The 15,049-nt window shown below is 42.9% G+C and overlaps 1 protein-coding gene across 1 annotated transcript in view; it reads right to left on the reverse strand.

Moving 5' to 3' along the window:
* Positions 1–6,856, reverse strand: part of efna3b (ephrin-A3b) — a 215,833-nt gene extending 208,977 nt beyond the window's left edge. The window contains exons 1-2 of the mRNA XM_034174758.1: positions 6,491–6,856; positions 6,192–6,366 (exon numbers count right to left, since the gene is read on the reverse strand). Of these exons, the coding sequence (XP_034030649.1) occupies positions 6,192–6,301 (110 nt within the window). The 5' untranslated portion in view covers positions 6,302–6,366; positions 6,491–6,856. The remainder of the gene's footprint in view (positions 1–6,191; positions 6,367–6,490) is intronic.
* Positions 6,857–15,049: the final 8,193 nt, after the last annotated feature.

The following is a 15,049-nucleotide window of genomic DNA, read 5'->3' on the forward strand; positions in this document are numbered from 1 at the left end:
TGGGTACCACCCCCAGACGAACGGGCAGGCAGAGCGGACGAACCAGGAACTGGAGCAGGCCCTCCGCTGCGTGACCTCCGCGCACCCGACGGCCTGGAGTGACCATCTGGCCTGGATCGAGTATGCTCATAATAGCCAAGTTTCATCTGCCACCGGCCTCTCCCCGTTTGAGGTGTGTTTGGGGTACCAGTCCCCATTGTTTCCGCTAGTGGAGGGAGAGGTCGGGGTGCCCTCGGTCCAGGCCCATCTGAGGAAGTGCCGTCGGGTATGGCGTACCGCCCGCTCTGCCCTGCTCAGAGCCCGGACGAGGGCTAAGGCCCATGCAGACCGCTGGCGTTCCCCGGCCCCTGCATACCAGCCCGGGCAGGAGGTTTGACTATCCACAAAGGACATCCCCCTGCAGGTGGAATCCCAGAAGCTGAAGGACAGGTACATAGGACCCTTTTCCATACTCAAAGTCCTCAGTCCGGCCGCAGTGAAGCTGAAGCTGCCGGCTTCACTGCGGATACACCCCGTTTTTCATGTGTCAAGACTCAAGCCCTGCCATACCTCACCACTGTGTGCCCCTGGACCGGCCCCGCCTCCTGCACGGATCATCGACAGGGAGCCCGCATGGACAGTACGCCGGCTCCTGGACGTCCGTCGAAAGGGCCGGGGGTTCCAGTATCTGGTGGACTGGGAGGGTTATGGACCCGAAGAGCGCTCCTGGGTGAAGAGGAGCTTCATCCTGGACCCGGCCCTCCTGGCCGACTTCTACACCCGTCACCCGGATAAGCCTGGTCGGGCGCCAAGAGGCGCCCGTTGAGGGGGGGGGGTCTAGTTGTGTGGGCCGCTGAAGAGGAGGTACTGCTGGCCCACCACCACAAGATGGCACCCTGCTTGAAGTGCGGGCTTCAAGCACGAGAGGGCGTCGGAGCGGCTGGGAGTGACAGCTGTCACTCATCATCCGTACCAGCTGTCACTCATCCACTACTCAACACCATCACCATAAAGGCCGGATTGCAACTCCACCGCCCCGCCGAGAAATCAGCTACCATTCAGGTAACTTATCTGCTGACTTACATTGAGTAATAATCTGAACTTCTTTGCAGCCGTTTTCCTGTGGTGTGTCCTTATCTGTGGGATTGGTGTTTGGTGTGGACTGCGACAGCTTCGCCTCACACCCCAAACCAGATAAGTGGTTAAACAGGAGCTGCACGAGTGTGTGATTGGAGGTGGAGGTGCTCCCTCCTTAAAGAACACAGACTGTGGGATTACTGAGTGTGCGAACTCGCACTCAATACTGTTTCTGTTCTCTGCCAGCAGTACCGGGTCTGACTGCTGAAGACAGTGGCCACCTGGGGCGCAGGGCTTGGCGGCTCCGGTGTTCTTCAGATCCGTTGGTGGTGGAAGCTGTGTGGGATCCGGCTCTTCTCTCGCCAGACGTCTTCTATCGTCGAGCCTGCCCACACGTCACCTTGTGTATAATTGACATTCCACCATATTGTTATTGTCTGTACTTCGTTGTGCGATTCACAACATTAAATTGCTACTTTTTGGCTTATCCATTGTCCGTTCATTACCGCCCCCTGTTGTGGGTCCGTGTCACGACACTTTCACAACACAGGGTTTATAAATGTTTCACCGTTACTAACTATGTAAAAAAACATTTTAGCTGACTAAAAGTTATCAGAACTAAATTTAGCGGAAGCTGATTGGTCCACTGATGGTTTTTAAAGTTAGCTGAAAAGCTAACAAAAAAGTTAGCTAGCAGTTAGCAGATTAGCAGAACTATGCCCACCACTGCCTCTGACCATCAAAACATGAATGTTACCTTCTTTCTCTGTGTAGATCTGTAGATGCACTGGGAAGGGCATCCTGCATACAACTATACGACAAGGTCTGAGTTCCATACCAGAGACTGATGATCTCCTGCAGTGGCCCTGAATGAATGGAGCAGAGGAAAACAACCTATCCCATATTAGTTATGAACATGGATTTTGTGTCTCTGACAATCAATGGGAAGTCCAGAAGAGCTCAGTTTAGGTTTGATATGTCTATGACAGTGGTCTCAAACTGATCCTGATGGTTCCGTCCACATTTATACGAGCAGCTGTTCCAAGATGAATAAATGTTCAGACCTCTATAGCCTATCTTATGTCTGTGTAATCCAAAGATCCTTGAGTGTGAAGGCTAAAGATACATAAGTGCAGACCTTGGCTTTTAAAAACAATGCAGCAAAAGGGGAAGCAAATGTCAATACCTATATAGTATACCCCCCCCCCCCCCCCCCCCCACAAACACACACAGAAAAATGATCAGAGATCGATAAGAGAATCAATAAGGAATTGGACCAATAAGCAGAAGTTATAATGGCAGGGATATTGATAAAATCTCATCAATTCCAATCCCAATTGCGAAGATGCTAAAATACATAATTGTATAAAGACCAAGATGATCACAAGAGTGTACACCTCCCGTGGTGCTGCTGAGAACGTTCCTGATCAAGAATCAGTCAGTAGACAACTTCAACACTTCCCAAATATGCATCTGATAAATTAAGAGATATCAACGGATATCTAATATGCAAGTCATTACACTGCAGCATTATTAAATTACACATATACACATGTATACACGCACACAAATTTGTGCACAGACACTCACAATCACAGTCATGGTTAATTGCCAGGTGGTGGAAGATAATGTGCGATTTAATGGACTAGTGGATTTGTTTTTGTTTCGGTCACCCATCAATGAGCACAGACATCTGTAACAGTGCGCAAACGCACGCACACAGACACACACACACACACACACACACACACACACTCATGCCAAGGGATATCAGTGACTACTGAGTGATTGGCGGTGGAAACAGCCTTTCTGCAAGATGCAACGGAAAGAAATGATCTATTTTAGTGAAATTAAATGCCGGCACATAATGGGGCCGTGCTCGTGTTTGTACAAACATAAATATATGTAAGCATGCATGCACACACACACACTTGGGCATGCAGAATATTTAATCTTTAGTAGCAGTTAGCCTGTCTCCTGTGGTTGATGAGTGGCTCGGGGTCAACAGCTCATTGAGAAACTGCAGGGTCCCGAGGCTTTACAATGTGTTTACCACTCAAACTGACAGCTATACTACAGCTTATTATTGGCCTTCTAAACCGCAACACTACACTGTGAGTTAGACAAACTCCACAGAGGCCAGGGGCCAACGGCGAGAGACATGCCAGCCAGTCCTACAAATGCTGTTCCTTTTTTCCTGCACAGAAATTAAAATAAATGACAGAAACAAGAGCTTTGAAATTTAAAAAAGGCTGTGAAGCACACGAAAGCAGAGATCAGACATGTTCTCCTGCAGTTTATGTCTTCTGTGTGCCAGTGTCCATGGCTCTTTTGTCTCCTCATTTGCTAAGTGGGCTGAAAGAAAGTTATCCGACTTGACGCTGATGTGTGTTTTTTTTAAGTGTATATGTGTGCGTGCGTGTGTTCGTGCGTGATAGCGCACACTGAGCAAACGAGAGAGCGAGAAATGAGAAGATCGGGGATGAGGCAAGTCCACTGAGATGCAGAGTTCTTTAATTAACCACAAGCTTTTTATAAAAGACACACACACAGTAAGACTCACTGCAGGGGCTGAGAATATTCTGCCACTGGGATGAAACAGTCCTGGCAGTGAACGTGTGAAGAGACAGAAAGAGGTGTTGTGAGACTGCAGTACTCAGGTGTTGGACAGTCAGGTTAAAGGTCAGGCTACTCCAGACTGCAGTTTTTTTTCCTCTCTTTTTTTTTTTGTTTTGCCGCAATCGCTATTAAACTAGATATTTTTAAAAAGTGCTGACTTGTTATTTAAACATAATTACACACAGATTTACTTTTTATAAAAGTATAAATAAGTATATTAAACTGTTCATAATGCTGGTGTGAGCTCAATCTAACAAGGCTCAGAGTTCACCGCTCCTTGTTGTGCCTCTTTTTAAAATTTTTACCAAAGTCAGTTTATGTTTCTGAAAACAGAAAGTGGGACTTGCATATGCATTTGTCATCCACTTGTTTCAGAGTAAATAAATAAATAAACCTAAAATAGAAAATGGGCACATTCCACTTTGGCAAACTAAAAACATACAACAGTCAAAACACATGTAATACCACTTTTCTCTAAAACAGTTCTGTCACATTGAAGGAAAACTTATATTGCTCGCGGTTTGCTGCAAATAATACCCTTCTTTTCGCTTATATTATTTTATGCAGTAATTCATAGTAATTCTGTTGTGTTCCATAAATTCTTTTGCCGCTCGTAATTTTATTTCACATTAAAAATTATTAGCCTGGAGTTATTGTCTGTGGGCAAACTAACTCATTCGCCGCCTGCAAAAACAACAGTTTGTCATATTGTTTACGTCTTTAATAAGAGCGGTCGTAAAATGTGAGTCTCCATGTAGCTCAGAGTTGATCGCAAGAGTCCAATAAATACTGCAGAAGAGCAAATACTACACACTCAGTAGTCCTGATGAAAGAGAGCTGGTTCACTGGTGAAAAATATAAAATCTCACTACAAAGAAAGAGTGTGAGAATGACTGACTCACACTTGGGCTGCAACTCACTATTATTTCCAGAACCAATGATTTGAGCAATTATTTTCTTGATGAATTAATTAGTTGTTGGGTCTTTAAAATGTCTATCAGTGTTCGCCAGAGTACAAGATGATATCCTCAGATGACTTTTGTCCACAACCCACATTTACTGCCAGACAGGAGTGAAGAAATTAGTAAAATAAACGAAAAACCGAAATGCGGAAATCTGAGAACTTGGATATATTTTTTAAAATATGACTCAAAGATGAATCAGTGCGTCAATTAATAATCGTATAATTGACTGGTAGTTGCAGCTATAACTGGCATCCTGTGTACGCCAAATTTACATTTATTAGTTCACAAATTTATTACATTGTTGATAAAAGCAAAAAATAAATAAATAAATAAATCATCCCACAACTTGCTACAACACACAAACCCGTCACCATGAAGCTACAATTTTATGTCACATTTAACCATAATTTGGTTACAAATTAAAAAAATTTGGAAAAATTTAAAATGTGAAATGTGGAAATACAGAGCAGGACCTTTGCAAATGTTCGATTAAAGCTACCAGTACGAGTGAAGCGTAAGGAGAAAGCCAAACGTGCAGTAATACGACGGCATTCTTCTGTTTCCAGCAGCAGAGCCATGGACTTACAGGGGCAGTCACAGACAAACAGCTTTCAAAAAAAAGAAGAGGAAAAAGCTTTTCTTTTTTTTACTTGACAGAGACAAAAAGCATGGGATTAGGAGGCCAGCGAACTGAGTGTAAACAAGAAAAGGGGGTTATTGAGGGCTTGCGAGTTGGTGGAGTGAGGAGGAGAGATTGAATAGTGACACTGCTGCAACACAATGAGGTCAGGATGAAGAAGTGCTCTTAATTGAACCAGATAAAGAAGAAGACGGAGAGCAACATGACAGAGAGGAGGAGAGAAAAAAAAATCCCACTCATTTCAGTTTCTTTCTGCTCTTCGGCAATGCATGGCTGCAGGTAGGAGTGCAGGAGGAGCCAAATGAATTCACGGTGATATGCACAAAGACAAGGTGAAGAAACGATGGGGAACCCCGTCACTGCAACCTTGAAATGGCTTCACACACACACAGATTCAACTCTATTACTTTCATCTATATTTCGGTGCAGCTTCACAAAAGCATTAAAATGGCCCAAATAGTAACAATTAATTAGAAACAGCTGGGGGTGGAGCTTTTTTTTTTTTTAGCTCTGCCAACCACCAGAGGAGGAGTGGAGGTTATGTGTTGTGGCCTCTGTCTCTTTGAAGAGGACACAGACTGATTTCTTGCAGATGTTGGTTGCGTGAGTGAAGCGTTTGTAAATGTTTTGTCACCAAGTGAAGCTGCAGCAACATTTTTCCTTTCATCACTTTCTTTCATGTTATTTCACCTTATGACATCATAAAAGCCCCAAAGAGCAAAAGCCAAAACTACAACTGCCCAGCTTGCTGTATATCCTTAAATTATTCACCAGAGTGGATGTAAGAAACAAACTACGTAGATGAAAATCATCCATGTCCCTGAGGATCAGACAGCTCAGAACTTTTAGGACATGATGGGGTCACACACACGCACGCACGAGCAGCGGGGAGGGAGGGGTGGGGGTCTTACTGTATGTTGGAGCTGTTCCAGTAGACGGAGTGTCTGTTGGCGGACACCTGGATCAGGTCCGTGCAGGTGAGACTCGTGAGCACCCAGAGAACCAGCGGCAGCAGAGCCATGCTCCCAGCGTCCGCGTGTCCGGCCGCGCTGCCGGCGCACTTCACCCCAACATAGCAGCTCACGCCTGACACACACACACACACACACACACACACACACACATAGCTGTGCTTTTAACAACAAAGAAGTGCTGTAAAAAAAAAAAAAAAGAAAAGAAAAAAGTGACTGACAGGCTGCGTCCGTCTCACCGGGGACAGCAGCTCCTCTCAGCCCGCCGGGGGAGTGTGGGAGGCCGGCACGAGCTCCGAGCAGGAGGTCGCTCCCTCTCCGAGCATGAAACGCTCCTGTCCGAGAGAGTTATGGAGAGAGACAGTTGGAGGAGGAGGATTAATGAGGATGAAAAGACCGACAAAGTCCGCTGCTTTTCTTCTTAAATGCGGAGTGTTAAAGTGCTCGGTCTGCTGCAGCTCGCTTCTTTCAGGTCCGGGAGAAGCTCTGCGGGCTTCAGGAGCTCCTCACATCCACAGCCACGCTGAAGGTGAAGCCTGCCCCCCCTCTCTCTCTCTCTCTCTCTCTCTCTCTCTCTCTCTCTCTCTCTCTCTCTCTCTCTCTGTCTCTCTCTCCCTCTCTCGTTCATTTTCTGACTCCGCCCACCTGCGAGCTACAAAAAAAAAAAAAGCGCGTTCCTACAAATGTGCGCGCGCGCACTTCAGGCGTTGCCGAAGTTATAGTTTTTTTCCTCAGCTATTCCTCGACCTCCACTGCTGCTGTGAAGTGGAAATGTTTGAGTCCCTCCTCTGCTATATCCGCCTGCAGCGACCCTCTGCAGCCTGTTTTTCAAAGGAAACCTCCTCCTTCTCCTCGTGCGCCGACTCACACACACACTTTGCATTTTTATTACACAGGCTGAAAACACACTGGGATTTACGTTATTCCACGCTGTTCCATCACTTACAACCTGCTAGAGGTGGGCGATACCGGGAATTTTGGTATTGATCCGATACCAAGTAAATACAGGCCCAGTATCACTGATACCTATACTGATACTTTTTCAATTTAAGCTTCATAGATCCAAAGGATCCAAAAGACCTAGGACAGAATTTCACCAAACATTGTACGTGACAACAAAATACTTTATTATCACAATCAACATTTTTGTTTAAAAAAATAATCACTCAACACAACTTAAAATCTCCCGAGGTAGAGGGCTGACAAACCACAACACAAGAGTGCGCTACTCCGTGTTGTGTGACACAGCCCACGCTGCTCTTACAGACAGAGAGTAGACGTTGGTGAATCTGCGTGCGCAGCAGTCAGTGCGTGCGGGAGAGAAAAAAAGCTTGAGTATCAATCTTTTTACACGAGGATTGTTCAATATCAATACCAGCGTTGGTATCGATATTATCAATATTGGAATCGATCCGCCCACCTCTACTGGATGCGCCTACACACACACATACACACACACACACACACACACACACACACACACACACTGGGTGCACTCTAAAAACTGTTACTGTGCTCTACTTACATTTTTTGGTGAAACATTTTACACTTAAAAATATTGAGTAAATTAAAAAGGCTGTGAAATCATTTAAATATACTTGATGATCTTGGTAAATCTAAGTAAAAATATTACATATATTAGTCCTTTCCAAATATTTTGCATGAAATTTACCAAACAAATTAAGTAAAGTAAGTCCCTTCAGCTGCTCCCTTGTTTGCACTCGGGGTCACCACAGCAAATCCAAGGTGGATCTGCATATTGAATTGGCACAGGTTTTACGCCGGATGCCCTTCCTAACGCTACACTAAAATTAAGTATATTTAAGAAAATATAATTTGTTAAGCAAATTCTAATTTATTTCAATGAAATAAAATCAAATGATAAATGTAAAGTTAAAATAAAATTAATTGTTAAATTTTTAGGCTTTTCATTTGGTCTATCCAACTCAAACAATCAATTGAATGTGTTTCAGAGATTTTATTAAGTCAGTGTAGCTGTTTGTTACTGTGATATATACAAAGCCACTGAATTACTTTTTAGAGTGTGTATCCAAACATCCAGATAATTTCTTTCTAAAATATTGTTCTCACATTGGTCTCAGGGTCCCCCTACTGGTGCGAAGAGTAAATGTCCTTTTCCGTCGCTGTCGTGAATACGAATTGTGGTTTGATCCTCCCCATAGTGGCGTCAACCAACAAAATATAGTAAAAGACATGGGATTTTATTTACATGTGACGTGCGATTTCGTTTGTTGTGACAATGGAGATGTTGAACAGGTAGCTCAGTAACTAAGGAGCTGCCCCGCCAATATGTAGACCAGACACTCATGGGCCTTTCACACTGAATACGTCAGACGCATCAAAAATCAGTCAAAAAAGCATTATTTTCAATGAGACGCGTTGCTTTTTAGATGCATCAGAAGCGTCGCGTCAAAAGCTTAGCTAAACCGACGCTTCTGATGGGAGCGCGCATTGCCGCTTGTCGACAGGCTGACGCGGTCAAAGTTCAATCCAATCCAACTTTCGACGCTCTGAGCTGTGACGTACCTTCACGCTGTCCAGTAGGAACGAAACATCGGGCCAAAACACGGAAGGATAGTGGCAGAAACCACTGATCTGTACAAAACGGATTGGTGCAGAAACCACTGATCTGTACAAAACAAACGTGTCACAGGACTGCTCATTTATACAGCAGTTTTCTGAAGAAAAATCCTTGGAAATGTTTTTTGTTGTTGTTGTTTGTTACCTCAGAATTTCTGAGTACTGTTAAAAAAAAAGTTTAGAACACTTGTAATTAAAATAGCTAAATAAATCAATAAATGGTTATAAACCTTTCATCTGTAAATTAAAACCAGCTGTTATTTCAGATTAGATAACTTCTTGTTTAACATAAGGAACCTCAGACATTTATTTTTAGACAAATAAAATAACATGGAAACTTGTACATTTTTTTAAGTCTGGTAGATTATTTATATCTCATTTCAACTAGAAAAACAGACACTGTAAATAAATACAAATGTTGATTATAAATGCAACAGGAAATAATTTAACAATGACTGCAGTGATTGTAAAGTAGGATTTCTGTGACATAAACCTCATGATGAATTTTTTTTAATGGTCATTTCAACTTGTAATTTCACCAAAAAATGTAACTGCCTTTAATGTTGTTATCAGGACAGTCATTTCTAAAATATGAACTTGAGCACAATAAGTGATCTTCTACCTGTGCAAATGTCTTTTGACTTTGATTCGTAGACATTTTTAATGATCCGTTCATTTATTGTTAAAATATAAAATGAAACAGCTTTTTAAAAAATAATAAAAAATAGTTGCTGTTGAAAGAGCCTTTTATTTAGAAGCAGGTGATGTCCTGCTGGATTCTCAGGACCAGATGAAGGTCTCTTCTGCAGCTTTGAACTCTGGTGGTGTTGCTGAAGACACTTTTTGTTGTGTAGGCCGCTGAAGAGGAGGTACTGCTGGCCCACCACCACCAGAGGGCGCCCTGCCTGGAGTGCGGGCTCCAGACATCGGAGGGCGCTGCCGCCTCACAGGAGCAGCCAGGGTGACAGCTGTCACCCATCACCTGAGACAGCTGATATCAATCACCAGGGAGGTATATCAGCAGGACGGCATCTCCACCTCATTGCCGAGATATCGCTCTACTAAGGAGGTAACGAACTCAGCCAGTTGTGTTATTCAGAGAAGTAATACTTTGTTGCTTGTGCTTAGGTCAGCTGAAGACCGTATTGGACGTGGTTGGATAAGTACTCACATTCCAATCCTACAGTGCTGTTTTTGAGTAGAGGTGGAGGTGGTGTTTCCACCCTGTGTGTTGCTGGGTGCGGCCGCACCCACACCTGACTGTTTCTGTTCCTTGCCAGCAGTACCGGATCCGACGAGCGGAGGCAGTGGCCACCTGGGAGTTCGGGACTTGGCGGCTCCAGTATTCCCGGGGTTCGGTGGCAGAGGAAATCGGGTGGTTCCGGTTCGACTCGGACAGACGTCTCCTATCGTCGAGCCTGCCCACACGACACCATTGGAATTCGGCTTACTGCTATAATTGTAATCTGTTGTGTTTGTTGTGCGTGTTCACAACAGTAAAGCTTTGTGATTTGACTTCCTCCATTGTCCGTTCATTTGCGCCCCCTGTTGTGGGTCCGTGTACCTACACTTTCACAACACTTTTGTCCTATTTTGAAGAGCAGAGATGTTTTCTTTCGACTGGACTTCGTGGTGTTCAGCTCATCAGTGGAAGTTTTTGAAGTATATATATATAAACTGTTTAGTGTTTCTTTAGATTTAAAGAAATGTTTTTATTTGTCCCAATCAGGAACATTTGCTGAGCAGACATCCTAAACAGAGATATATATAAAGGGGAAAAAAAACGATGGAAAAAAAACCTCCCGAAAAAATAAGTTATTTAAAGTTGAGCTTTTGTGCTGTCTGAAAAAAGCTGTAGCTTTATTTGATAAAAATAAAAAAACTGAACCATTTACAAATTAAAGCGTTTACTCAGATCAAAAAAGTAAAGTCCCTTCAGCTGCTCCCTTGTTTGCACTCAGGGTCCCCACAGCAAATCCAAGGTGGATCTGCATGTTGAATTGCCACAGGTTTTATGCCGGATGCCCTTCCTAACGCAACTCCACATTACATGGAGAAATGTGGCAGGGGTGGGATTTGAACCCTGAACCTTCTGAACTGAAACCAAGCTCATTAACCACTTGGCCACTGTGGTCAATCAGATCAACTGTGCTAAAAGGCTAAGCTAACGTTAGCCGATCATTAAACCTTCACAGCAGTTCAGTAAACGTCATGTTTTATTTTTATATTTTCACCTCAATAAAGCTGCAGAACTAAACTCTGCTGGGCAAACTGGGACTTCGCATATATCCAAAAAGTGGGAGATTTCGGACTGAGTGGGTTTGCTCCATCACCCCGGCTGCCTGCCTGGGTCTGCCCAGGAATGATGCCTGAAGGCTGGCTTCTCCGTGCGGGTCGTCAGTCCTCTCTTGGTCGGCGTCACTCCGAAAAGTAGCTGAAAAAAAGCTTCTCCCAGCAGGGTGATGGGAGAATCGTTCTGCTGTTTTTTAAAGCTTTTTTGTGGTTCAGGTAATGCAAATTCAAGATGGCGATTGCTGAATTTTTTTTAGGTTGTGGAAACGGCCAGAGTGTGACGTGGCCAGAGGTGTCAAGTAACGAAGTACTGTACTTAAGTACACTTTTTAGGTATCTATGCTTTACTCCATTACTTATTTTTCTGCCTACTTCTGACTTCTACTCATTACATTTTCACACAAGTATCTGTACTTTCTATTCCTTACATTTTTAAAACAAACAGCCTCGTTACTTTTGGCTTCAGTTTAATGTTTATATATATATTTCACGTCATGTGCGCCTGTAATCAACTTTTCTGGAACCGTGAACCAATCGAAGCAGTAGTTCGCAGATTGAAGCAATGCTACGACCATTGCTTCGTTTATTCTTTCTTTCTTACGCTTAATTTTCCCCCGCTAAAACCCTAAAGAGCATACTTATGTGAGTATTATTTACATTTTCTATGTTAAACTGACCTGTTATGGTCTTCTGAAACAGTTGATGGATGTATTTTATAACTTAAAAACGGGAGCGATGCTAACGCGTTAGCATGTCTATGGCATTTTCAATGTTAGAACTTAGCATTATGCAGTTGCAGCTGTCATCACGTTCAAATTGTAATATTTCTTAAATTTATTTTTGTTTATATATTAATAATCTAATGATTATTATATACAATTCTAGAGAAAGAGGCAAAAAGAACCTGAATAGAAACACAACAGAAAATATAAAAGCAACTAACAATGAACATACGTAAATAAATACATACATAAATAAATGAGTGTTTCCTGTGAACACCTAGTGACTCTTATACCTCCACTTCATCCCTGTCTTATTTTATGAGTTTGTTTCGGTCAAACCATATTTTAAATTTGTTAATTTCTTCAGTGATTTCCTCCAGAACTATTTGCCAATCTAGAAAACTGCTACATCCTAGTAAGAGCAAAATACTACTGGAATGAATTTGAATAAGGAAAGTTGTGTTTTTTGTTTTTTTTTTTTTTCCCCCTTCACTAAATGGATGCTGCACTCACTGCAGTTTATTGTCTGGAATAGTCCCAGATTGCATTTCAGAGCTTCTAGAATTGAAACATTTTTGTGCAGGTGGTGTTGGGGGTAATTTTGGGTTTTGGGTCTTGGGCCACATGTAGAACGAATCAGTTTTTAAATTAAGCTTTCAATTCATATAGTGGCATCTACCTTTTTTTTTTTTTTAAAGGTTACTTTATACTTTTATACTTTAAGTAGGTTTTGGAGCACATACTTTTTCACTTTTACTTGAGTAAAGAGGTCAAGTTGATACTTCAACTTTTACCAGAGTGTTTTTAAACTGCAGTATCTATACTTCTACTTAAGTAACAAATGTGTGTACTTTTGACACCACTGGACGTGGCAATCTCCACCCCCTTGCCGCTTCCGAAGCGTCGGACACGTCGGATGCATCATCTGCATTGTCAGAAGTAAGCTGCGTCAGACTGGTGTGCCTTCTGTCGCACATGCATGGCATCGTTGGAGCAGAAAATGATTTTGGACTGTGAAAAAGCAAAAGTCCACCACCAAGTACAATACGATTTTAAAGCAAGAACAACTCCAATGATTGCAGATTTTGTTGTGTGACAAATACTTCACCATTTCTGCGAGTGCCCTCCGAGGGTCACACTCAAAAGGTATGTGTCTGCTGTGTCTGATTCCTGTGGAGAACATCTCACAGGCTACAAAAGCATCTTGGTCTAAAGCTGAGTTTGGATTGTCCAAACAACAGCAAAAGACTCCATTGTCCTTTACTAACTGTCTGTCCTTGACGTCGATGAATGTGAGAACATTCATGTCTCTGGATACTCAGCCGTTGAGACTGATAGACACCTAGGAAGAGCTTATGGGTGTTGTGAGTTCTCTGGACCTTGTGCCAATATGTTTACAGGGGAACAAAGGTCCAAGTCTTTTGGGTTCTGGTGCTTCCTATCTTACTGTATGGTTATAGCACTTAGACACTCACCAGTGACTTAAGGCAGACCAAAGACTGAATGCCTTTGGTACGAGGCCTGCTAGAGGTTCCTTGGGTAGAGGTGGAATGAATGTGTCAAACCAACAGTTTCTTAGGGAGATCCAGCTGATGAGTATTACAAGCATTGTGAGGGAATGTTTTTCTGGGCACGATTTAAAAAAAGGGTTAGAAAAGGCCAAGAAAACATCCAAGGTTCAACTGGCTGTGGCAGACAGATGGCTATGTTCAGTAGGTGGGGATGGGCCAGTTGTCATTATGCATCTCTGTGGATCCCCTGGTTGTTATTCATACCAAAAATAAAATAAAATAAAAAAATTCTGAATAAGTGTAGCTGGTAACCAACTTCATTCAAAAAAGTTTTTGCCGAATAAGTGTTTGAATACGTAACTAGTAACTGGTAACCATCTTCACTCTGGTGTAATTTGCCCCCACGTCACCGCCGCTGCTATAAACTGTGCGTACACGTGTGCACGAAGAAAGGCCAGACGGAGGGAGAGAAAGGCACAGGGAGTGAGAAAAAGGCAGCGATAGCAGATAGGAGAAGGATTGTTACAGTTTTCTTGCCGCCTGCTGGGAATGAGTTGGTTAAGGAGAAGTCAGAATGATTTATTGGAGAAAAAAAAGAGGGACATAAGGAGGAGAGCACGAAAGAGAGAGAGAGATGAGATGCCATCGGGGAATCCCTCTGTCTTCTCCAGTCCGTGCACTCCTCATGAGCTGTCCATTTAATCCTCCTCTGTCTCTCTCACTCTCATCTTCTACCTTATTCTCCCGTTTCCAGCAAAAACTTTACCTGCTCTGCCGTCCCCTCTTTGTCTTTTGTTATCTTTGTCTCTGGTGGTCGACCTGTCTTCTCCGTGTCCCTTGCTGTCTCTGTTACAGCAGACAAGCAGCTTTTTAATGAACACGCCCCCTTTACCTCTTCTCCTTCCTTTGTCATTTGTCCTCTGTGTTTCCACCTTTTCTCTGATTTATCACAAAACCGCACAGTGTTGTGTCACAGGCACTCTCGTGCACGGTGCACAACACCTGTTAATGACACGGCCCCTCTTTCTGCCATATAGGCCTGTAAGGTACATGCTTGCATTACGCAGGGCTGAAGTATAAATATGCTACGTTTTACATGACCCACTTACTGACCTGACTAAACCAAGTCTTCAAATAAAGCTACCGCACTCTATTCCATCTCTCCCCCTGTGCGCGTCTGTGGATATTATGCATGTTTTTCTGGCAGCATTAGTTGTATGTTCTTACTTTGGTTTCATATTAAATGCACTATACAAGAAACTGAAGCCTTGCCATGGTAATAATCAAAAATAATGACACCTCCCACTGAGAGGGGGGAAAAATGAGATGGGTTTAAATTACAGAGAAACAATTTTCTATTTGATATAAATTGCTCATTTTTCCAGAAAATGAGCAGAAAAGTGTGGTTTGACCTTTGACCACAATGGAATCAACCCTCACTGTATCTCAGTAACAACTAATGATAAACAGGTTTTGAGTTTTAAGTATTCACTGACACCAAGTTTTTAGTCCTTTTTCATTATGTTACGGGAAGTGTCTGCTTTTCAAAGCACACTGTTGTACTTCAGGAACATCTGAGGTTACAGAGCAGAAATTGGTCTTAGATTATTCAGTAACCCAAAAGGTTCGATTTGGCACAACTGATCATTCCTTTTTTCATGATTGATCAGGA

Source organism: Thalassophryne amazonica, chromosome 7 (assembly GCF_902500255.1).
Source record: "Thalassophryne amazonica chromosome 7, fThaAma1.1, whole genome shotgun sequence".
Taxonomy (NCBI): Eukaryota; Metazoa; Chordata; class Actinopteri; order Batrachoidiformes; family Batrachoididae; genus Thalassophryne; species Thalassophryne amazonica.